This window comes from Phocoena phocoena, chromosome 15 (genome assembly GCF_963924675.1).
Source record: "Phocoena phocoena chromosome 15, mPhoPho1.1, whole genome shotgun sequence".
Taxonomy (NCBI): Eukaryota; Metazoa; Chordata; class Mammalia; order Artiodactyla; family Phocoenidae; genus Phocoena; species Phocoena phocoena.
This window is the reverse complement of record NC_089233.1, coordinates 5875699-5901530: the sequence shown is the minus strand read 5'-3', so window position 1 is coordinate 5901530 and position 25832 is coordinate 5875699. Positions and strand designations below refer to the sequence as shown.

General features: G+C 42.0%; 1 protein-coding gene and 1 non-coding gene across 2 annotated transcripts in view; one reads left to right on the top strand and one right to left on the bottom strand.

Moving 5' to 3' along the window:
• KPNA7 (karyopherin subunit alpha 7) overlaps window positions 1–25832 on the top strand; it is a 39028-nt gene that overhangs the window by 7637 nt on the left and 5559 nt on the right. Inside the window, exons 3-9 of the mRNA XM_065892283.1 lie at window positions 496–621; window positions 13999–14081; window positions 14511–14779; window positions 16166–16248; window positions 18519–18782; window positions 20674–20907; window positions 22420–22602. Coding sequence (XP_065748355.1) covers window positions 496–621; window positions 13999–14081; window positions 14511–14779; window positions 16166–16248; window positions 18519–18782; window positions 20674–20907; window positions 22420–22602 — 1242 coding nt within the window. The remainder of the gene's footprint in view (window positions 1–495; window positions 622–13998; window positions 14082–14510; window positions 14780–16165; window positions 16249–18518; window positions 18783–20673; window positions 20908–22419; window positions 22603–25832) is intronic.
• LOC136135755 (U2 spliceosomal RNA) lies at window positions 12235–12424 on the bottom strand. The gene has a single exon (XR_010656600.1). It is a non-coding gene; the product is annotated as a U2 spliceosomal RNA (small nuclear RNA).

Sequence of the window (25832 nt, the reverse complement as noted above, 5' to 3'; positions counted from 1 at the left end):
CCAAGTAAAACTCTTGGGATTGGATCAAGGTTTGAATGACCTATAGGCTGATTCCCAACAGTGGAAATGGTCAAGGACACCTGGAGCCAGGGTGCTCCCTTCAGGTCCCTGCCCCACCTGGGTGCCCACAGCTAGAAGGCACAGGCCTGCTTCTCTGGAAGTAATCAGCAGCAATGAAGATGTGCTCAGATTCAGGGCAATGGGATGCTTTGTTCAGAGGTATCTACACCTGAGAATCCTGGCTGGCCAATGGGTGTAAATGGTCTTCCTTCACTTTGGGAGGAAGATTGGTGATCTCTCTAGAGGTGGTAGAGGAGGAGAAAGAAGCAGAGGAGGCTAACTGAGCTGACTGTTGACTAGCTGTGTGATCTGAACTCTTCCAGCCTGTTGCATCTGTAAAAGTGAAATTGGATGCTTTGAAGTGTGCTCTAAAGGCTAAACAGGGTGACAAGCTGACTTCCCAGCTCTAAGGGCTCCCTTTCTTTTCCTCCTTAGATGAGGCGGCAGCAGAGGATAGCAGTCAGCCTGGAGCTCCGCAAAGCCAAGAAGGATGAGCAGTCCTTGAAGAGGAGAAACATCACGGATGTCTCCCCTGACGCTTCTGAGCAACAGACCAAACGGGTACGTCGGGAACATGGCATTTAGAGCAGTTGGGTATAAAACACATCCTTAGTAAGTTTCTCTGCGTTGAAAATGTTTGAGTCAGAGCTTGCAAGCTCTAATGGAGTTCCTTTAAGGAAAGGGGTAGAGAGATGGTGATTAGAACTAAACTGGTGTTTCCAGAAAGCTAAGTGTCATTAGCTTTGTGGCCGTGAGTCTGGGATCTATGTTCTAACGGGGTGGAGAAGATGCTGCCTCTCATTGAAAATTCACTTGCTGCCATTCAGCTGGAAACAGGAAATGAGGAGTCATGGAGGTTCTCCCTCACTGGAGGCACAGTCACTCGACGTGTCACGTCTTACCTAGGACTTGAATGCTGTCATCTAGCTTCCATTCTCCATGCGCCCCAACCTCACTCAAGGCAAATCCTGGGGTACTTCCAGGCCAATATTGTTGTGGTGAATCTTTTGCCGAATGCCCTGACTTAGGAGGGTTAGAACTCTGATGGTGTTGTGTCTTCATGTCTTTTATGATCTGTTATGTTAACTATCCATGTGCATCCTTGCATCCTGCTAGGATTAAGCCTCTTAGAGGGCAGAGATTGGTTCAATCTGGGCAAGTGGATCCCATGATGTTCTACTGTCCACCAAATGGGATGGCTGTGATCATTCTTTGAATTGTCCTAGGACTCTGAACCCTACTGCACCCAGCTTCATTCGTCTAGAGGAGTCCCTAGGATTCCTGCCACCCAAGGAAGATGAAACTATGAAACACAACTATGAAAGAGTTTTCTTTTTTATCCTACATTAGCATGTTCCTTTTAAAATTCGAATTCACATACCACAGAATTCACCCTTTTAAAGAATATAATCAGTGGTTTCTAGTATGCTCACAAGGTGGTGAGACCATCACCACTTACTAATTTAAGAACATACTCATCACCTCAGTAGAAACCCCACACCCACGAAGCAGTCAGTCCTTACTCCTCCTTCCCCCAGCCTCTGGTGACCATGAATCTACTTTGTCTCTGTGGATTTACCTATTCTGGGTATTTCATATAAAGGGAATCATATAATACATAGCTTTTTGTGCCTGGCTTCTTTCCATCAGCAAAATGTTTGCAAGGTTCATTGATGTTGTAGCATGTGTCAGTACTTTCCTTTTTGTGGGTGAATAATTTCATTGTATACCACATTTTGTTTATTCATTCATTAGTTGATGGACATTTGGATTGCTTCCATTTTTGGGGTGTTATAAGTAATGCCACTATGAACTTTTTTTTTTCCTTAAAAAATTTTATTTTTATTTTTTATTTTTTTAAATTTTCGTTTGCACTGGGTCTTAGTTGTGGCATGCAGGACCTTCCTTGAGGCATGCGGGATCTTTCGTTGTGACACGCTGGCTCTTTGTTGCGGTGCACAAGCTTCTCTCTAGTTGTGGCGTGTGGGTTTTCTCTCTCTAGTTGTGGCGTGTGGGTTCTCTCTCTCTCTAGTTGTGGCGTGCAGTCTCCAGGGCACGTGGGCTCTGTAGTTTGCGGCATGCAGCCTCTCTTGTTGAGATGCGCCAGCTTAGTAGTTGTGGCGCATGGGCTTAGTTGCCCCGTGGCATGTTGGATCTTAGTTCCCTGACCAGGGATCGAAGCCTCGTCCGCTGCGTTGGAAGGTGGATTCTTTACCACTGGACCACCAGGTCCCTGCTATGAACGTATTATGCACAGGCTTTTGTCTGGACATATTTTCAGTTCTGTCAGGTATACGTAGCAGTTGAATTGCTGGGTCGTATGATAATTCTAAGTTTAACTCTTTGAGGCAGTGCTTGTGGTGAGCTGAATAATGTCCCCCCACCCCCAAAATCTCCCTACCCTAATCCCCAGAACCTGTGAATGTTACCTTATATGACAAAAGGGATTTTGTAGATGTGGTTAGATTAAGGATCTTCCTTTTTTTGGCTGTGTTGGGTCTTTGTTGCTGTGCACAGGCTTTCTCTAGTTGTGGCAAGCGGGGGCTACTCTTTGTTGTGGTGCGCGGTCTTCTTATGGCGGTGGCTTCTCTTGTTGTGGAGCGTGGGCTCTAGGCACGCTGACTTCAGTAGTTGTGGCACACGGGCTCAGTAGTTGTGGCACACAGGCTTAGTTGCTCCACGGCATGTGGGATCTTCCCAGACTAGGGCTCGAACCCGTGTCCTCTGAATTGGCAGGCGGATTCTTAATCACTGCGCCACCAGGGAAGTCCCCAGATTAAGGATCTTGAGATGTGGAAATTATCCTGGATTATCTGGATGGGCCCAATGTAATCCCATCTGTCCTTATAATAAGAAGGATGAAGGACAAGGCAGAGCAAAAGCAGAGATGAGCGTGTAGTGCCTTGAAGATGGGACGGGTCAAAGGCCAAGCAACACAGGAAGCCCCACTAGAGGCTGAAAAAGGCAAGAAAATAGACTCTCCTCTCAGAGCCTCCAGGAGGAAACAGCTCTGCCAACATCTTGACTTTAGGCCAATGAAACTGATCATGAACTTCTGACCCCTAGAACTGTAGGCTGTAACTTTGTTTTAAGCTACTAAATTTCTGGTAATTTTTTACAGTACAAATAGGAAACAGATAGGCTGCCAAACCTGTTTCCAAAGCAGCTGCATCCCTGTACATTCTTACATCCTTACCGACACTTGTTATTTTTCATTTTTGGATTAGAGCCATTTTATGGGTGTGAAAGGTTGTATTGTTGTAATTTTGATGTTTTCCTAATGATGATGAGCAGTTTTTCATGTGCTTACTGGCTATTTGTATATCTCCTTTCGAGAAATGTCTATTCAAACCCTTTGACAATTTTTAAAATCAAGTAATTTGTCTTTTTTTTTTAATTTTTTGAGGTATGCGGGCCTCTCACTGTTGTGGCCTCTCCCGTTGTGGAGCACAGCCTCCGGACGCGCAGGCTCAGCGGCCATGGCTCACGGGCCCAGCCGCTCCGCGGCATGTGGGATCCTCCCAGACCGGGGTACGAACCCGTGTCCCCTGCATCGGCAGGCAGACTCTCAACCACTGCGCTACCAGGGAAGCCCAATTTGTCTTTTTATTGAGTTGAAAGGGCTCTTTATATATTCTGAACATTAGACCCTTAACAGTTATGTGATTTGCAAATCTTTTCTCCCATTCTGTGGGCTCTCGTTTTACTTTCTTGATAGACTCTTTGAAACACAAATGTTTTAAATTTTGGAACAGTCCAATTTATCTATATTTTGTCTTTGGTTTTCTTGTGCTTTAGGTATCATATCTAAAAATCCATTGCCTAATCCAAAGTCACCAAGATTTATGCCTATGTTTCCTTCTAAGAGTTTTATAGTTTTAGCTCTTATGTTTAGGTCTTTCATCCATTTTGAGTTAATCTTTGTAAGTGGTATGAGTAGGGGTCCAACTTCATTGTTTTACATATAGATGTCCTGTTGTCCCAGCACCATAAAGGCTATTCTTTCTCCATTGAATGGTCTTAACACTCTTGTCAAACATCAGTTGACCATAAATGTGAGAGTTTATTTGTGGACTATGAAATTTCTACCATTGATCTATATGTTTATCCTTATGCCAGCACAACAGACTTGATTACTGTAGCTTTGTAGTAGGTTTTGAAATTGGAAAGTGTGGGTCCTCCAATTTTGTTCTTTTTTTCCCCCAAGATTATTTTGGCTCTTTGGGATCCCTTGCATTTCTATATGAATTTTAGAATTGACTTGTCAATTTTTTCACTAAAGGAAGCTCAGATTTTGATGGAGATTGCATTGATCAGTTTGTGGAGTATTGCTATCTTAACAATGTTAAGTCTTCCAGTTTATGAACATAGGATATTTTTCAATGTACTTAAGTCTTCTCTAATTTTTAAAAATAGTTTTCAGCATATAAGCGTTGTGCTTCTTTTGTTCAATTTACTCCTAAGTATTTTATTCTTTTTGATGCTACTGTAAATAAACTTATTTTCTTTATTTCAATTTTGTATTGTTCATTGCTAGTGTACAGAAATACAACTGATCTTTGTATGTTATCCTGAAACCTAGCTGAACCTTGTCTGTTAGCTCTAAATTTTGGTGTGTGGATTCCTTAAGATTTTCTATATTCAAGATCATGTCATCTGCACACAGAGAGAGTTTTACTACTTTCTCTCCAATCTAGATACCTTTAATTTCTTTTTCTTGCTTAATTAACCTGTCTTGAACTTCAATACTGTGTGGAATAAAAGTGGCAAGAGTGGATATCCTATGCTGTTCCTGATCTTAGGGGGGAAGTTTTCATTCATTTACCATTGAGTATGAGGCTAGCTGTGAGTTTTTTGTAGATGCCTTTGTTAGATTGAGGAAGTTCCCTTTTATTTCTAGTTTGTGTTGAATGCTTTTCTATTTTTTTAATCATGAAAGGGTGCTGGATCTTGTCAAATGCTTTTCCTGCAGTTGTGGAGATGATCGTGTTTTTTTTCCCCGTATATTCTATTGATATGGTGTGCTACATTGATTTTCATAGGTTGAACCACCCTTGCATTCCTGGGTTAAATCCCAGTTGATTATGATGTATAATCCTGTTCATGTGTTGATGCATTTTGTTTTCTGGAATTTGTTGAGGATTTTAAGATATATTCATGAGGGATACTGATCTGTACTTCTTGTAATATCTTTGTCCAGTTTGATATTGGGGTAATACTGGACTCATAGAATGAGCTAGAAAGTTCCCTCTTCTATTTTTTGGAAGCATTTGTGAGGGAGTGCTGTTATTTCTTCTCTAAATGTTTGTAAAAATTTACCAGTGGAGCCTTTTTTATCTGGGCTTCTCTTTGTGGAATTTTTAAAAAATTAATAATTCAATCTCTTGTTATAGGTTTATTCAGATTTTCTATTTTTTAACCACTTTTGTTTTGTGTTTCTAGGGATTTGTCCCTTTCATCTAGATTATTTAATTTTTTTGTATACTTTTCTCATAGTGTCTCTAATCTTATTTATTTCTGTTAATTCAGTAGTAATGTTTCCAATTTTATTCCTGGTTTTAGTAACTTGAGTCTCATCTATTTTTCTCTTGGTCAGTCTAGCTAAAGATTTGTCATTTATGTTGCTCTTTTGAGCCAACTTTTGGTTTCATTGATTATTTTTTTCCTCTCTATTTTTTTCATTCTCTTTCATTTATTTCCACTCTAGTATTTAATACTTCCTTTCTTCTGGTTTTTTTTGGGGTTTGATTTTCTTTCATTTCTAATATTTTAAAGTAGGAAGTTAGGTTATGGATTTGAGAGCTTTCTACTTTTTCAATACTTGCATTTATGGCTACATATTTCCCTCTGTGCTCTGCTTTATTTACATCTCATTGGTTTTGGTATATTGTATGTATTTTTTTTCCATTCATCTCAAAGTATTTTCTAAGTTCCCTGGAATTTTCTTCTTTTTATCCATTGGTTATTTAGTTTGGAGTAATACCATTTTAATTTCAATAGTATATAAAACAATACTCCTATATAACTTTATTCCCTCCCTGCTTTTGCTCTCATTATCATCCAAGTTACCTCTTTACACATCATGTGCCCATTAATATAGGCTTATAATTATTGCTTTATGCAGTTGTCTTTTAAGTCAGAAGAAAGACTTACAATAAAAAATACATTTATACTGTCTTATTTATTTATTTTTATTTTATTTTATTTTTTTTGGCTCCAAGCTGTGTGTTGGATCAGGTCTGTTCTATGCATTTCCTCATTTTTCTTTTTTTTTGAATTTTATTTTATTTATTTTTTTATACAGCAGGCTCTTATTAGTCATCCATTTTATCCAATCAGTGTATGCATGTCAATCCCCCAATTCATCACACCACCACCCCCCACCCCCTGCCGCTTTCCCCTCTTAGTGTCCATACATTTGTTCTCTACATCTGTGTCTCAATTTCTGCCCTGCAAACCAGTTCATCTGTACCATTTTTCTAGGTTCCACATATATGCGTTAGTATACGATATTTGTTTTTCTCTTTCTGACTTAATTCACGCTGTATGACACTCTCAAGATCCATCCACGTCTCAACAAATGACCCAATTTCGTTCCTTTTTATGGCTGAGTAATATTCCATTGTATATATGTACCACATCATCTTTATCCATTCATCTGTCGATCGGCATTTAGGTTGCTTCCATGACCTGGCTATTGTAAATAGTGCTGCAATGAACATTGGGGTGTATGTGTCTTTTTGAATTATGGTTTTCTCTGGGTATATGGCCAGTAGTGGGATTGCTGGGTCATATGGTAAATCTATGTTTAGTTTTTTAAGGAACCTCCATACTGTTCTCCATAGTGGCTGTATCAATTTACATTCCCACCAACAGTGCAAGAGGGTTCCCTTTTCTCCACACCCTCTCCGGCATTTGTTGTTTGTAGATTTTCTGGTGATGGCCATTCTTACTGGTGTGAGGTGATACCTCATTGTAGTTTTGATTTGCATTTCTCTAATGATTAGTGATGTTGAACATTCTTTCACGTGTTTGTTGGCAATCTGTATATCTTCTTTGGAGAAATGTCTATTAGGTCTTCTGCCCATTTTTGGATTGGGTTGTTTGTTTTTCTGATATTGAGCTACACGAGCTGCTGGCAAATTTTGGAGATTAATCCTTTGTCAGTTGCTTCACTTGCAAATATTTTCTCCAGTTCTGAGAGTTGTCTTTTTGTCTTGTTTATGGTTTCTTTTGCTGTGCAAAAGCTTTTAAGTTTCATTAGGTCCCATTTGTTTATTTTTGGTTTTACTTCCATTTCTCTAGGAGGTGGGTCAAAAAGGATGTTGCTCTGATTTATGTCATAGAGTGTTCTGCCTATGTTTTCCTCTAAGAGTTTTATAGTGTCTGGCCTTACATTTAGGTCTTTAATCCATTTTGAGTATATTTTTGTGTATGGTGTTAGGGATTGTTCTAATTTCATTCTTTTACATGTAGCTGTCCAATTTTCCCAGCACCACTTATTGAAGAGACTGTCTTTTCTCCATTGTATATCATTTCCTCCTTTTTCATAGATTAGTTGACCATAGGTGCATGGGTTTATCTCTGGACCCTCTATCTTGTTCCATTAATCTATATTTCTTTTTCTGTGCCAGTACCATATTGTCTTGATTACTGTAGCTTTGTAGTATAGTCTGAAGTCAGGGAGTCTGATTCCTCCAGTTCCGCTTTTTTCCCTCAAGACTGCTTTGGCTATTCAGGGTCTTTTGTGTCTCCATACGAATTTTAAGATTTTTTGTTCTAGTTCTGTAAAAAATGCCATTGGTAATTTGATAGGGAGTGCATTGAATCTGTAGATTGCTTTTGGTAGTATAGTCATTTTCACAATATTGATTCTTCCAATCCAAGAACATGGTATATCTCTCCATCTGTTGGTATCATCTTTAATTTCTTTCATCAGTGTCTTACAGTTTTCTGCATACAGGTCTTTTGTTTCCCCAGGTAGGTTTATTCCTGGGTATTTTATTCTTTTTGTTGCAATGGTAAGTGGGAGTGTTTCCTTAATTTCTTTTTCAGATTTTTCATCATTAGTGTATAGGAATGCAAGAGATTTCTGTGCATTAATTTTGTATACTGCAGCTTTACCAAATTCATTGATTAGCTCTGGTAGTTTTCTGGTGGCATCTTTAGGATTCTCTATGTATAGTATCATGTCACCTGCAAACAGTGACAGTTTTACTTCTTTTCCAATTTGTATTCCTTTTATTTCTTTTTCTTCTATGATTGCTGTGGCTAGGACTTCCAAAACTATGTTGAATAATAGTGGTGAGAGTGAACATACTTGTCTTGTTCCTGATCTTAGCAGAAATGCTTTCAGTTTTTCACCATTGAGAGTGATGTTTGCTGTGGGTTTGTCATATATGGCCTTTATTATGTTGAGGTAGGTTCCCTCTATGCCAACTGTCTGGAGAGTTTTTATCATAAATGGGTGTTGAATTTTGTCAAAAGCTTTTTCTGCACCTATTGAGATGATCATATGGTTTTTAGTCTTCAATTTGTTAGTATGGTGTATCACATTGATTGATTTGCATATATTGAAGAATCCTTGAATCCCTGGATAAATCCCACTTGATCATGGTGTATGATCCTTTTAATGTGTTGTTGGATTGTGTTTGCTAGTATTTTGTTGAGGATTTTTGCATCTATATTTGCATCTATATTCATCAGGGATATTGGTCTGTAATTTTCTTTTTTTGTAGTATCTTTGTCTGGTTTTGGTATCAGGGTGATGGTGGCCTCATAGAATGAGTTTGGGAGTGTTCCTTCCTCCATAATTTTTTGGAAGAGTTTGAGAAGGATGGGTGTTAGCTCTTCTCTAAATGTTTGATAGAATTCACCTGTGAAGCCATCTGGTCCTGGACTTTTGTTTGTTGAAAGATTTTTAACTACAGTTTCAATTTCATTACTTGTGATTGATCTGTTCATATTTTCTATTTCTTCCTGGTTCAGTCGTGGAAGGTTATACCTTTCTAAGAATTTGTCCATTTTTCCAGGTTGTCCATTTTATTGGCATAGAGTTGCTTGTAGTAGTCTCTTAGGATGCTTTGTATTTCTGCGGTGTCTGTTGTAACTTCTCCTTTTTCATTTCTAATTTTATTGATTTGCGTCCTCTCCCTCTTTTTCTTGATGAGTCTGGCTAATGGTTTATCAATTTTGTTTATCTTCTCAAAGAACCAGCTTTTAGTTTTATTGATCTTTGCTATTGTTTTCTTTGTTTCTATTTAATTTATTTCTGCCTGGCTCTTTATGATTTCTTTTCTTCTGCTAACTTTGAGTTTTGTTTGTTCTTTCTCTAATTCTTCAGGTGTAAGGTTAGATCGTTTATTTGCGATTTTTCTTGTTTCTTGAGGTAGACTTGTATAGCTATAAACTTCCCTCTTAGAGCTGCTTTTGCTGCATCCCATAGGTTTTGGATCGTTGTGTTTCATTGTCATTTGTCTCTAGGTATTTTTTGATTTCTTCTTTGATTTCTTCAGTGATCTCTTGGTTATTTAGTAATGTATTGTTTAACCTCCATGTGTTTGTGTTTTATACATTTTTTCCTTGTAATTCATTTCTAATCTCATAGCGTTGTGGTCAGAAAAGATGCTTGATATGATTTCAATTTTCTTAAATTTACTGAGGCTTGATTTGTGACCCAAGATGTGATCTATCCTGGAGAATGTTCCATGGGCACTTGAGAAGAAAGTGTAATCTGCTTTTTTTGGATGGAATGTCCTATAAATATCAGTTAAATCTATGTGGTCTATTGTGTCATTTAAAGCTTGTGTTTCCTTATTAATTTTCTGTTTGGATGATCTGTCCATTGGTGTAAGTGAGGTGTTAAAGTCCACCACTATTATTGTGTTACTGTCGATTTCCTCTTTCATAGCTGTTAGCAGTTGCCTTATGTATTGAGGTGCTCCTATGTTGGGTGCATATATATTTATAATCGTTATATCTTCTTGGATTGATCCCTTGATCATTATGTAGTGTCCTTCCTTGTCTCTTGCCACATTCTTTATTTTAAAGTCTATTTTATCTGATATGCGTATTGCTACTCCAGCTTTCTTTTGATTTCCATTTGCATGGAATATCTTTTTCCATCCCCTCACTTTCAGTCTGTATGTGTCCCTAGGTCTGAAGTGGGTCTCTTGTAGTCAGCATATATATGGGTCTTGTTTTTGTATCCTTTCAGCAAGCCTGTGTCTTTTGGTTGGAGCATTTAATCCATTTACGTTTAAGGTAATTATTGATATGTTTGTTCCTATTACCATTTTCTTAATTGTTTTGTGGGGTTTTTTGTAGGTCCTTTTCTTCTCTTGTTTTTCCCACTTAGAGAAGTTCCTTTAGCATTTGTTGTAGATCTGGTTTGGTGGTGCTGAATTCTCTTAGCTTTTGCTTGTCTGTAAAGCTTTTGATGTCTCCATTGAATCTGAATGAGATCCTTGCTGGGTAGAGTAATCTTGGCCATAGATTCTTCCCTTTCATCACTTAAAGTATATCATTCCACTCCCTTCTGGCTTGTAGACTTTCTGCTGAGAAATCAGCTGTTAACCTTATTGGAGTTCCCTTGTATGTTGTCATTTTTCCCTTGCTGCTTTCAATAATTTTTCTTTGTCTTTAATTTTTGCCAATTTGATTACTATGTGTCTCGGCGTGTTTCTCCTTGGGTTTATCCTGTATGGGTCTCTCTGTGCTTTCCTGGACCTGGGTGGCTATTTCCTTTCCTATGTTAGGGAAGTTTTCAACTATAATCTCTTCAGATATTTTCTTGGGTCCTTTCTTTCTCTCTTCTCCTTCTGGGACCCCTATACTGCGAATGTTGTTGCATTTAGTGTTGTTCCAGAGGTCTCTGAGGCTGTCTTCCTTTCTTTTCATTCTTTTTTCTTTATTCTGTTCCACAGCAGTGAATTCCACCATTCTGTCTTCCAGGTCACTTATCCGTTCTTCTGCCTCAGTTATTCTGCTATTGATTCCTTCTAGTGTAGTTTTCATTTCAGTTATTGTATTGTTCATCTCTGTTTGTTTGTTCTTTAATTCTTCTAGGTCTTTGTTAAATATTTCATGCATCTTCTCAATCTTTGCCTCCATTCTTTTTCCAAGGTCCTGGATCATCTTCACTATCATTATTCTGAATTCTTTTTCTGGAAGGTTGCCTATCTCCACTTCATTTAGTTGTTGTTCTCGGGTTTTATCTTGTTCCTTCATCTGGTACATAGCTCTCTGCCTTTTCATCTTGTCTGTCTTTCTGTGAATGTGGTTTTTGTTCCACAGGCTGCAGGATTGTAGTTCTTCTTGCTTCTGCTGTCTGCCTGCTGGTGGATGAGGCTATCTACTATACTGTCTTTTTTTTTTTGTGGTACACGGGCCTCTCACTGTGTGGCCTCTCCCATTGTGGAGCACAGGCTCTGGATGTGCAGGCTCAGCAGCCATGGCTCACGGGCCCAGCCGCTCCACGGCATGTGGGATCTTCCCGGACCAGGGCATGAACCCGTGTTCCCTGCATCAGCAGGCGGACTCTCAACCACTGTGCCACCAGGGAAGCCCTATACTGTCTTTTATATTTACCATTATATTTGCCTTTCTGGTGTTGCTGGTTTCTTCATGTCTTTGGTTATTATCTAGTTTCTAGTACCTGAAGAACTCTCTTCTTGTAGAGTGAGTTTGCTGACAATGAATTATCTCAGGTTTTGTTTATCTGAGAATGTCTTAATTTCTCCATTTTATTATAATTTGCCATGTATAGAATTCTAGCTTGACAAACTTGCTATCAGCATTTTAAATATGTCATTTATGCTTTCTGGGGATAAATCAGCTCTTGATCTTGTTGAGGACTTGTGTATGGTGAGTTGCTTCTCTTTTCCTGATTTCAAGATTCTCTTTTTGTTTTTGGCTTCCAACATTTTATGATGTGTCTAAGTGTGGATCTCTTGGAGTTTTTCCTGTTTGAAGTTCATTAAGCTTCTCAGAGGTGTAGATTAATTTCTTCATCAAATTTGCGATGTTTTTGGAAATCATTTCTTCAAATATACTTTCTGCCCCTTTCTCTCTCTTTTCCATTCTATTATGCATATGCTGTTGATCTGTAAGGCTGTGTTAAGTTTAATCTTCATTTGTTTTTTTAATAAAAAACACAGTCTTTATTTCCCTCAAAGGGGGTGCACTATTCCTGGAAGTACAGTAATACCTGGGTCAATGCATGGAGTGGATGGAGCAAAGTTCTCTTCCATCTCCTAGTTCCAAAAATCCATTTAATATATTGTCCTTGGATAGAGGATGTGTCAGAAATTAAACTGATAGGAATAGCTACTATTCTTGCTTCTTGGCCTTTTGGCTAAGATCTATTCATTCTTTTTTTCCCTCATGCTGCTTAATCTCAATGGACCCATCTTTAAGTTCACTGATGATTTGTTCTGTGTCTAAGACATCATTCTTATGTCTCTAAGACATCATTCTTAGACTTTCCTTTAGTTCTTTAGACATGCTTTCGTTTAGTTCTTTGAACATATTTAAAGTCTTTGTCTAGTAAGTCCAATGTCTGGGCTCCTCAGGGACAGTTTCTATTAATTGCCTTGTTTTTTGCTTGTATACGTGTATACTTTGAATGTCTTGTAATTTCTTTAACAACTAGTCATTTAAAATAATGTGGCAACTTTGGATATAAAATCTGCCCCCCCACCCCTTGCCCAGGGTTTGTTGTTGTTGCTCATTGTTCATCCAGTGACTTTTGAGTTGCTTTTGTAAAGTTTGTATTCTTTGTCATGTGTAGGCACTGAATTCTCTGCTCAGTTAGCTTAGTGGTCAGCTAATGACTGGACAGAGATTTCCTTACACACTTGGAAGCAAAAGTTCACCCAGTCTTTGCCAAGGCATTCTGTGTGCATGTTGGGGCATGCCTTCAACATTCAACGAGGAAGTTGACAATGCTGCCTTAAACCTTCACTTCCTGCTTGCACAGAGCCTCAAAGTCAGCCAGAGGTGAGACCTCAGGGTCTTCTCCATTTTTTATGAGCATGTGCAACGGTTCTATAGAGGCATGTGACCTTCTAAATTTTCAGGAACATGTTGGAGTTCTCAAAGCCCCAATGAACATCTCATTCCCAGCATTGCCTTTTAAGTTTTTTGGTTAGTCTATTGTTTGCGCCCAACTGTTATCTGACCCCCCCACCCCCCACCCCAAGCAGCTGTGAAGTTGAACCACTTCCTCTAACTGTTTTTAACAAATACCTCCAGGGAAAAGACTTTTTGCATTGTGTGAGCTCTGAGTCAAATAAAATAGAATCTTACAAATGGGATCTCCCAGGAAACTACGAGAAGCATCGAATAATAATAATTCTCTGGGAATGAGGCTTTAAGGGAGCACCAACCTGTTCTGCCTCCTCCAGTGGCTGCTGGGCTGTTGGTTTTCAAAGCTACCACAGAGCTGGGGGAGGAGTGGGAATAAGGCAAGGCAAAATGCCATAAGCCTTGCTGTTCTTACTGAGATTTAGACATTTTTCTTGAATAAACCCTTTTCAGCTTGAATAAAACAAATTGCTGCAAACCTTTGGTCAGTTTCCAGAGTTCTAAAAAAGTTGATTCTATTTTTCAGGTTTCTTGTTGCTTTTCTGGAGGAGAGAATTTTGAGGTCCTTGTTCTCCCATTTTTGCTGCCACCCACTAGCATGTTCTTACTGCATGGGATAAAAAGGTGCGGGGGATCCAAGTGATGATAGGAATTACCTATCCCCCAGAGCATGGGGAGTATCCCACAAATCAGTGAGACCACCAAATGTTCTTCCTTCCCCTAATACAGACCAGCATACACATTGAGACTTAGTGTTCAAGCCAGCTTCTTCTAATCAGATAGATGGCTAGACTAGATGACCTGTGGTTCCTTTTGGCAGAGACTCTGACTTGAATGTATGTCTCCTTGCAGGTCAGCCTCACCCTGCAAGAAATAATCAATGGTGTCAATGCCTCAGATCCAGAACTATGTTTCCAGGCCACCCAGGCAGCCAGGTATCACCAAACAGACTTGTATTATTGACAGATGCATAGCTAGAAATGGGTTCCAGCAGCCTATTTGGTTTCTTGGCAGTGGCAAAATGCCCACACAATATAAGAAAAGGCCGGTCCATCCCAAAGTGAGATGAAATTGCTCCTCTACACTGTCCTTGAGAACAACTTAAGATATGCAAGTGTGGTCAGAGATGAATGGCTTAAGTTAAATTGGCCTCAACAGGAATGGCGGCTCATAGATAATAACTAAAGGGAAAAATATTGCTTCATCACTGCAGAGTGCTACAGGCTGAACTCTAGGATATGAAGGAGCTCTGGCCCAGGGGTTTGTTTCATTTGATAGTTAGGAATGCCAAGAACATCCATAAAGGAGGTTCTTCTTACCTGCCTCACAGGACATGTTCTTGTCTTTTCTCTTACACTGCGAAGGAAAATGCTGTCCCGGGAAAAGAACCCTCCTCTGAAGCTGATTGTTGATGCAGGGCTCATTCCCAGGCTGGTGGAGTTCCTGAAGTCATCCTTTCATCCCCGCTTGCAGCTCGAGGCAGCCTGGGCTCTGACCAATATTGCCTCCGGTACTTCGGAGCTGACTCGTGCTGTCGTGGACGGAGGGGCCATCCAGCCCTTGGTTGAGCTCCTGTCTTCCCCTCATATGACTGTGTGTGAACAGGCAGTGTGGGCCCTTGGTAATATAGCAGGTGAGCCTCTCCCCTTGGTGGGGGGCAGGGGGCAAAGAAAATGGTGGGCCTTGTGAGTGGCATGCGATGGGAATTCTTTGGGTAGTATTGTAGATCAGACGTTTTAAGTATAAATACCTAGCAATGCTGGGAAGAGTAGAACGGGCCTTTCCAAAATTCAGAGTCAAGTTCAGAGACCAAAAATTGAAGCTGAAGCTAGAAGGCATGGTATGTTCTGAAGCTCCAGGCTGCCTAGGGACACCTGCCAAGACTGGGGTCCTACAGCCTCAGGGCTTAGTGGCTTCAGGAACAAAAGACAAGTCTTTGGCTCATGCAATGTGGGGATTTTATGACAGACCCGTACATCACCCAGTACCCTAAAAGAATTCTACCTTCAGTGAAAGTTGCCCAGGGAATACACACGAAAATGTCTGCTTAGTTTAGGATAAAAGTCTCCCCTGAAAACGCAATCCTAAGACTGGCCTCATGGATTTGGGACTGGGTACTGTATTCCCTGCATGGTCTGGGAAAACACAAGCTGGGGAGTGAGTGCTGTCAGGTTAGGAACTCCAGGATGCCTGGCTGAATATAAATGTGATGCTCTCTGGGGGAAACAAACTCAGTCGGGCCCCTCAGGATTTTGACAAAGTAAGATCAGCCAAATATTAGCAATTTCAAGTTCAGAAAGTCAACAATCCACTATGACTGAGTCAGCAGAAGCAAACAATGTGATTAGACCTCCAAGGACTTCAGAGGATGGAATTAGCAAACACAGAATATAAAATAAGTCTACTTTTTAAAAGCTTGCAGAAATAAAGCAACTATTACAGAGATTTCGTCTCTCATTATGCTTAGTGCAGTAAGGAACAGGCAAAATCGGGGGGTGTAGTATAACGTATACCGTGCCTGATGATTGAAGAATTACAGGCCGAGATGTCTAGGGTCTAAAATTGGTATTCTAGCCAAAGTAGCAGAAAACTGATGGCTAGAATCTGTCCATCTCCCAGACTTCGTTCTGAGTTGCATTTGGAAGTTACTGCCCCATGTCAAAGCCTTCTGGGAAGACAATTTGGTCCATAGTGGCCTTTGTCTCCTGAGAACCATGCTGTGAGATGCCACCAGCATTTAGAGCGCGCTGCCTGGGCCCAGTTGGCTGGCTCCTTGATGGGTCCAGAGACTCTGCTTATAGCAATCCCTGCTGTGTGGTGCCTGATTTCCACATCAGACCATCTATTCAACCAACATGTCAGAGACCCAGGGTCTAGTTCATGGCTATACTATCTACTTGCCCAACCCAGGAATGAGTTTTGGCCTCTCCCCCTTTGCAGAGACTTGTGAAGAATTACTCACCCACCCCAGGACTCTCTCTGTTCCCTCTTTGAGTGTCATGTTCTTGTCTATTTGTAGGTGATGGACCAAAATTCAGAGATGACGTTATCTTGAGTGATGCCATTCCACATCTGCTGACCCTGGTTTCATCAAGTATACCAGTGAATGTCCTTTTTTAATTAATTTTATTTATTCATTTATTTATTTGGCTGCGTTGGGTCTTAGTTGCGGCATGCGGGCTCTCTGTTGCGGTGCGCAGGCTTCTCTCTAGTTGTGGTGCATGGGGTCAGTAGGTGCAGCGTGCGGCTTAGTTGCCCCGTGACATGTGGGATCTTAGTTCACTGACCAGGGATTGAACCCGTGTCCCCTGCACTGGAAGGCAGATTCTTAACCACTGGACCACCAGGGAGGTCCCCAGTGAGTGTCTTTTTAATGAGGTAACCTAGTTAGGTAACAGGTTCCCAAAGTTGGGAAATGGGGTATGTAATTCCAAATCAATGCTAGGCCATGTTGTTGCTGCCCGGCCCCCTAACAATAGTAATGATGAACAAGGCCTAGGACTGAATATTACTTTGGGTAGAAGTTGATCCAAATTTGTCCTCAAGGGCAGAAGTGCTGATCTTTCTTTGCGGGGGGCATTGGGGATTAGAAGAGACCCATTCAAGTTTTTCTAAGCTTACAATCCTGCAAAAGTAGATGACCGAGCTCTCTGTTCCAGGAGTACAGACAGAAGTAGTGGCTCACCAGTTCTGTTCCTGGGTAATAAACAGGGTCTAGGTTGGAAGCTTAGGGTCCAAGTTGATTGCTATGGCAACACTAGAGGACTCCCCGGGTTAGGAATGGAATTTGGGTTCTAGATTTGCCTCAAACAAAAATGAAGAGAAGGCAGCTTCCAAAAGTCAAGGGAATAGATGCCCTGCCTTCAAGGTGAGAGAGAACCTGATATGGTTGAACCAGAAAAAGGCTGGCATGACCAAGGGAGCTTGCAAGGAGAGAGCAATATAAGATGACAAGTAGGGCAAGGGACTTAGACATCATCTTGGTGGCAAAAGGAAGGCTTTGGAGGGTTTCAAGGCAGGAAGTAAAGTGGCCTGATTTTCCAGAAAGACCATTCTGGCTGCTTGCTGTAGGATTATAGCAGAGGGAGATGGAGAAGCAGATGGACCTGGGTTGCTGCTGTGATGGGCATAGAAGGGGGAGACAGAAAGAAGTGAGGATGCCCTCGGGTTTCAGGTTAGTTTGTTTAGAGCACTGTCCTCCTAGAGATGTGGGGAGGATTGAGGGAAGAAGGAATCGGAGCCTTAGTTGTACCTATTAAGTTGAAGCCTGTGAGAGGCACCATTGCAGCAACAACAGATAGATAGATATGCAGGTCTATCTAGGTGATTGTGCATGTATGTGTCATCCAGCTGGGCAAGGTCAGCCAGAGCAGGGATCAGCCAATCTAACCTGGCCAAGTGCTTGTTTTTTTAAATAAAGTTTTATTTATTTGAAATAAACAGCCACACCCATTCATTTACATACATATTGTCTGTGGCTTTTGCAGTGTTAGAGGGCAGAATGGATAAGTTGCAACAGAGACCACGTGGCCTGCAAAGTTGAAAAACTTTATTATCTGGCCTTTTACAGAAAAAGTTGGCTGACCTCTGCTCTAGAGTGTGAGGAAAACCAAGACCAAGTCCTGAGGGCTCTGAAATTCAGAACTCAGTAGGACCTGCTAAGAAGAATGAGAAGAAACAGCCCATTTGGCAATACAACACCAGGCTTGGTGTCACAGATGGCAAAAAGAGCTTTTTCGAAAAGCTTGGATTTGGTGACTTGGAAGGAGCTGATTTCATCACTAACTCCAAAGAAGTAGGGGAAGAAACCAGACTAGAAGGGGTAGAAGAAGAAGATAGACAGTGAATACGGATGCCTCCTTGAGGATGGATTCTGAAAAATAGAAGTGGGGTGATGGCTGGAGAGGCACCAAGGGTAGGGGTTGAATGTCGCAGAGTGTGTTTCTATACTGGTGGGACTGATCCAGAGGAGAGAGGTGATCCTGGGGACGGATGGGAAGACTGATCTTCAAATAGAAGGTCAAAAACGTGGTTAGGACATGTTGGTAGAGTTCATAGGCTGGTGGGAAGACCAAGTAACCCCTGCTTGATCTCTGTTTCATCAATGAGAAATGAAATTAGGTCATCACTCCAGTCAAGTGGGGAAGGACATTTTGAAGAATATAAGGAAACCTCCATCTGACGTTTGCATATAAAACAAAGCTCATTCTCTGCGTTCCTCCTATACTTATTACCTAGAGTAAATTCCTGTTTGAAGCTCTAAGGCTTGGGTTCATGCGGGTCGATCCTACTGATCAAAGAGGGTCAGGACACATTGCCATTGGTGTTTTCCTTCTTTGCACCCCTTGCTGGAGACAGTCTCCTCGTTACAGGTCACATTCCTGCGGAACATCACGTGGACCTTGTCCAACCTGTGCCGGAACAAGAACCCATACCCTTCTGATCACGCAGTGAAGCAGATGTTGCCCGCCCTCTTCCACCTCCTGTGGCACCCAGACGAAGAGGTTCTCTCGGACACCTGCTGGGCTCTGTCCTACCTCACCGATGGCTGTGATACACGCATCGGCCAAGTGGTGGACACGGGGGTCCTGCCCAGGCTGGTTGAGCTCATGAGCAGCTCAGAACTCAATGTCTTGGTAAGTGTCCCGGGTCGTGTCGGTCTCTGTAGAGGCCTTCAGATTAGAGTCTGTGGGTCATCGTCACTCGAGCAGGTTCTGTTCTCTCCTACCCCCAAGCCTTCCCCAGCTGACATTCATCCTTTACCTGGAACAAAGCTGCTCATATGCATTTCCCTGGTCTCTGCTACTCTGTAGCCAAAGACTTGAATCGGCTTTGATCCAAAATCCTAGTGGGTATTCAGTGTCTTACTTTTTCTTGGTCTGATAACTAGAAAAGATAGAAGAGCACCAATTAAAATTGCTTATAATCCCTCCACCCAGTGAACTATTCTTTTGTGGCCTTTCATTCTACTGGTCTATGCATGTAGACGTTAACAAGTTGGTGTGCATGTTTGTGTGTCTGTGTGTGTGTTTTAACGCGAAGCTCGTAACATTTGAATTTCTTACTCAAGTATAAAAGATAATTCCCCCTTATCCTCTCCCCAGCTGGTTCTCTTAGACTACTTCAGATATAGGTGAAAAGTAAGTAAAACCAAGGTCAAATACTTGACTCTGAGACATATGTCACTTACATAATATACTTCTTGAAAATGTAGTTTGAAGCATGGGTACCCCTTTTGATTTCTATGCCTAATATTGTATATTATGCAGTCTTAGCCATCATCTGTTCTGAGATGAGGGTAGCATTCCTCAGAAGTCAAGGTTAGTTTGGGGATAGTGCCGGAATCATGGAAGGTGTGAAGACAACATCTTCAAGAAGTTGTTTATCGTGGGGGCTTGGGGCCCAACTGCGGCAGTCCTGGCAAGGCTGTGATTGGCCTATGGCACTTCTAACATCTCTCACTCGAGTAGCAGATACCTAGCATGATAGGCTAGGAAAACTCTAGAACTGTTGATGGGCTGTGCTGGGGCTGCCACTACCATGCAGAGAAACCAAAATAAATCCACAGTCAGCCCTCCTAGGACAGTTGTCTTAAGCCCAATCATAGACCCGTTCTGGGGACCTTCAAAGTTATTGAGAGAAGCTTTATGAATACACCAAAACAAAAAGGCCACTGAGATTTCACTAGCTCTAATAACATATACAACAGAAACTTTGTTTTTAAATGAGGTTAATTATAGGGACCAGCCTCATTCCCAAAGTGGTTTGTGGTGGTTGACTAGTTATTTATTTTAATTAATTTATTAATTAATTTATATTTTATTTTTGGCTGCATTAGGTCTTTGTTGCTTCGCGCGAGCTTTCTCTAGTTGCGGCGAGCGGGGGCTACTCTTGGTTGCGGCGCACGGGCTTCTCATTGCGGTGGCTTCTCTTGTTGTGGAGCACAGGCTCTAGGCGCATGGGCTTCAGTAGTTGTGGCTTGCGGGCTCAGTAGCTGTGGCTCGCAGGCTCTAGAGCGCAGGCTCGGTAGTTGTGGCGCACTGGCTTAGTTGCTCCGCAACATATGGGATCTTCACACCCTAGGGCTGGAACCCGTGTCCCCTGCATTGGCAGGTGGATTCTTAACCACTGTGCCACCAGGGAAGTCCCTACAACAGAAACTTGATACTCGTGCTAAATACAAATTCAGTAGAAATTATTACATTGTAAAGGCAACCATCAATTTACCAATTTTCCCAATGTAAGGATATGAAAAGGACAGCATCATTTGATAATATATCTCTTGACCTCTATACCACTTGAGCTGGAACTACTGGGAGGCTAGCGAGTACCTTTAAACTATGTAAACAGCCATGGATGCACAGAATTAATAAGGATCGTGGATATAATCATTGTTCACAGGCTTCCAGAAAACCATCAGCACAGCATGATGGATGTTTGGGAAGGCACGGAGCTTGATGCAATGGTCACCTTCCACGGTGATGAATTCATGGTACTTGGTGACACTTTCTCACCTTGTTCTTCCAGACCCCCTCTCTGCGCACCGTGGGGAACATTGTCACAGGGACGGACCACCAGACCCAGCTGGCCCTGGATGCGGGCATCCTAGCTGTGCTGCCCCAGCTCCTCACACACCCTCGCTCCTCCATCCAGAAGGAGGCAGCCTGGGCCCTAAGCAACGTGGCCGCGGGGCCCCGCCAGCACATCCAGCAGCTGATCGCTTGCGGTGTGCTGCCTCCCTTGGTGGCTGTTCTAGAAAACGTAAGTGGCCCACGTGACAAAAGGTTACTCTCCAGCGGGCCCTGTGTTGAACTTCTTTAGCTCTTCAGAGGCAGGCTGAGAAGCAAAACTAATTGAGATCACGACGAACCTATGAAACATTAAGTTTCCTAACTCTCCCTGAAAAAAAGAAAGGGGCATCCCATTTTGAACAATCCATTAAAAATTTAGAAGTCTCAGCAAGAATTGGCCAGTGAAAAGGTGATCCCACAGCTCAAATACCCAGAGGAATCTTGAGCTGGTAAATACTGGCTCATCTCTAGGGTTAAAAGAATGTGCCATCTACTCTCCTTGGCAAAAAGGGATGAGGTTGGCTTGGTTTTGTTTTAGGAGGAAAAACGTATCGGGTTACAGTGATATTATACACTGAAGACAGGTGGCCTTTGCAGTGTAAAAATCACATTGGTGAAAGGGGTAATATATATAGAAAATCCAGATATAACAGTAGAAATACAATAAAGCTTCCTTCTTCCTCCTGATTCCCACTTCCTTTCCCCAGGACAATTACGAGGGTCAGCATTTCTTTTTGTCACCTTTTAGTGGATGAGCTATGTTTAAACCATCGACTTGTGAAACAAGTCAGGAGTGGTGACCTGGGGTTGCAGACAGAGGTTACTGAGTAGGATGGGGAAAAGGAGGCACTGGCCGTGTCCTGCTCTCAGGTTGGCTGGTGGGTTCCCAGGTGTGCATTAGGTACAAAAAGGTAGCCCAGGTTTGCTACCCAAATCATGGCATCTTCCAGTCTATCAGACACTTCCTATCCTGCTGTGAGTCTGTACATACTCTAATCAGAAACATCTAGTCAGAATCAAGGAGTAATCTTTTTTCAAACTGTGCCTTTTGAACTATAGCTTGCTTGGAGCCATAAGTTTTTTGTTTTGGTTTGGTTTTTTTGGTTTTTTTTTTTTTTAACTTTGTTTTAAACTGAGTCAGTTTTCCCCAGCCATAAAATGGGAATAACTCCTCCTTCAAAGGGATAGAAGGATCTGTGATAAATGACTCCCTTCTCTCTGGGCCAAGTGCTTTTTATAAATGTAAATGATGCATTGAGTGATATTTCAGTGGCTTTCCTCTGTCCCCTCCAGACTGTGTGCTCAACTTTGTAGCTCTGGAGCTTCTTGTCCAAAGTTTTACTGGAGCAGAAAGACTAGAAATGTAGCCATGGGTCGCTATAACCTAAAATCCCTAATTTGTATTGATTGGGTGATGTTGGTTCTCTTTTTCCGATAACCTGACTTAAGAAAGTGAGTGTGTTTGAATTTAGAACCTCCCTCTAAGACCCCACGTGAGTCTGCCTTTCCTCCTCCTTGGCTTCTCAAAGATGCTGTCTTCTGCTCAAAAACTAAAGGCAGGTTGCCAACGGATTCTGTGTAAATTGCACGTATAGTCCTGGGAATTAGGTAGTCCAGCCTACCTAGAAATTGAACCATGTTTGCATCACTATATTTAAATTCTTCAGGATCTGTCAAGAATGGAAATGTTCTCTCTCTGCAGGGAGAATTTAAAGTCCAGAAAGAGGCTGTCTGGACAGTGGCTAACTTCACAACTGGGGGCACCGTGGACCAGTTGATCCAGCTTGTCCAGGCTGGAGTCCTGGAGCCACTAATAAATCTTCTCACCATCCCAGACACCAAAATTGTTCTCATCATTCTCGACATCCTCTTTTTTATCCTCCAGGTGAGCTGTTCTGAACAGGTGGGTTTCTAAATAGCAATCTCTTAATTAAGATGTTTAATTTGGTCCTTAAAACCTAACTAGGGGCTTCCCTGGTGGCGCAGTGGTTGAGAGTCCGCCTGCCGATGCAGGGGACACGGGTTCGTGCCCCGGTCCGGGAAGATCCCACATGCCACGGAGCAGCTGGGCCCATGAGCCATGGCTGCTGAGCCTGCGCGTCCGGAGCCTGTGCTCCGCAATGGGAGAGGCCACAGCGGTGAGAGGCCTGCGTACCACACAAAAAGAACCAAACAAAAACAAAAAACCTAACTAGGATTCTCTTTTCCTCTCTACTTCCTCACCCCCTCCCTTTGTCCACACATCCTGTGGATGACAAGACAAGAGGCCTTTCAAAGAAGGTCCATCATCTTCATTTTCTCAGATAAGTGTTTGTGTGCCCAGCACTGTTTTAGATGTTCAGGAAATGACAAAGCAAAGTCCTTGTTCTATAGAGCTTTTGTATTAGCGGGGAGGGGAACAGACACATCAGATAGAGAGTTATGGGTAAAATATATCTGAAAGAGGGGTAGTTACTGATGGCCCAGAGTGGAGAGGGGATGGTGATCTCTTATATGTAGTAGTTAGGAGAAACTTCACTGAGGAAGGACATTTGAGCAAAGACCTGAAAGAAGTAAGTGAGTCCTGTGGATACCTGGGAAAGAGCACTCTAGGTGAAGGAAACCTTAAAAAGCAAGGAGCGGGGTGTGGCCAGAGCGGAACAAAGGGATGAAAGGTGGTGGGAAACAGGCTCAAGGGACCCAGGGGCCAGATCACGGAAGGTCTGTGAGAATGTGGACTTGCTCTGAGTGAGAAGGAGAAACCAATCAAAGGTCTGAAGCAAGGAAAAAAATAGTCAATGAGCCACGTGGCTGGCTCTTTTGGAAGACTGAAACATAGAATATACTTGAAGGAAGCAGCAGGACGTTAGCGATGATAGATCTCGAGGGACCATACTAGAGTTCCTCTTCCATTCGGCTATGTGGCTGGGAAAATGGACTACAAAGGCTTGAATTAGAATTCTAGAAAAGTCTTATTTCTGAAATGTAAGTTAAGCCAATATTTACATACTATTTGTGTCGGTTGTATAGTGAACAACAAATTACTCCTTGGTGGCTTAAAACAAACATTTATTATCTCATATTGTTTCTGGGGTTAGGAATCTGGAGGCAGCATAGTTGGATGGTTCTGGCTCAGGGTCTTTCATGAAGTTCAAGATGGAAACTGGGGCTGCAGTTTCATCTGAAGGCTTGGTGGAGGCTGGAGGATCAGCTTCCAAGATGACTCACTCACATGCCTAGAAAGTTATTCTTACCACATGGATTCCCTGGGACTGCTTGAGTGCCCTCACATCATGGCAGCTGGCTTCCCCTGAAGCAAGTGACCTTAGAAAGCAAAGTGGAAGCCCCAATGTCTTTTATGACCTGTGAAGGAGGTTATTTCAACAGCATCCTATTGGTTACACAGATCAGTCCATTTCAACATGGGAGGGGGCTACACAAGGGCATAAATACCCAGAGGCTGGGATCATCTCAGGCCATCGTGGAGGCTGGCAATATTCATTTGATTAAGGTCTTTTTATATGTGACTAAGCCATTTGAAAAGTTTTAAAGTAACACCAGAGGACTCCTTTTATTTATTTATATTTATTTATTTTTGGCTGTGTTGGGTCTTCATTGCTGTGTGCAGGCTTTCTCTAGTTGCGGCTACTCTTCCTTGTGGTGCATGGGTTCCTCACTGCGGTGGCTTCTCTTGTTGCAGAGCATGGGCTCTAGGCGTGAGAGCTTCAGTAGTTGTATCACATGGGCTCAGTAGTTGCGGCACATGGGCCCCAGAGCATGTGGGCTTCAGTCGTTGCGGCTTGGGGGCTCTAGAGCACTGGCTTAGTTGTGGTACATGGGCTTAGTTACTCCGTGGCATGTGGGACCTTCCCGGACCAGAGCTCGAACCTGTGTCTCCTGCATTGGCAGGCAGATGCTTAACCACTGGACCACCAGGGAAGTCCCCAGAGGACTCCTTTTAAAAGCTCACTTAAAGCATCCTTTTCATGTAACAGTCCTGGAAAGAACTGACCTGAGTCAAGAACAGATTGGAAACAGCCCAATTAGACGCTTAGACTTTGAGCAAATCACAGACACAGAGTACCCACTTGGCAGCCAGAGGCGAAGTTGGACATAAAAAATGTGTGAAAGCACACTTGGGGGGCTATAGAAATTTAAGTTGATCTCATTCATTTGAATTAAACACTTGGGATTTTTTTTCTTGGGAGAGTCTGGGAAAATCCCATCTGATGGACCAGTGAAGCCCCTACATCAGATAGTGGCACGTGGGACACTGAGAAAAATCAAGATGAGATAGAAAACAGTTTCAAGTGGGCAGCAGAGTGCAGTTGTGGTTCTCTGAAGTAACTTGGGGGCCATCTGCTGTTCTGTCAAAGTCCAGAATCCTTCTCCAGGGCTCCTACTGCCCTGGGGCATCCCCCACTTCCCAGTTTTCTTGGAGGCTCACCTAGCACATTGGTTCTTACCTCCATTTTTTCACTGAAAGCTAAGAGCTCATTTTGGATGTACAGATAGGACTAGAAGGTATCAAGGCTTAGATAAAAGTGAAAACTCTCATCAGATAAATTATGGCCTAAACAATATTTAATTTGATCCATAGGAAGGTTTGGGATTTTTGTTCATTTGTTTGTTTTTATTACTGTTCACAAAATAGTCAGCAGAACCTACAGGATGCCAAAGTTGTTTCTTTCTCTCTCTCCACTTCCCCCAAACATTCTGTTTATCTGGACCACTCCCTTTTCTATAAATATGCAGCACTTATTCCCTCACAACTTTGTCCTTGCCATTCCTTCTCTTGGGGATGCTGTTACCCTGTGATGGACCCTGGCACCGTACTATCCATTAAGAACTTGATACTTTCCAAGCCTCTTGTACACATCTTCTTTCTATAAATTAAAACTCTGATCGTTTATTATACTTTCTTTTTTTAATTAACTTTTTTATTGAAGTATAGATGATTTACACTGTGTTAATTTCTGCTGAACAGCGAAGTGATTCAGTTATACAAATATATACGTTCTTTTTTATATTCTTTTCCAATATGGCTTATCCCAGGATATTATACTTTCTATACTACAGCAAGTATTGTCTCCCCTGATAGTGTGAGTTATGAAAAGGCTTTCTCTAAATCCTACC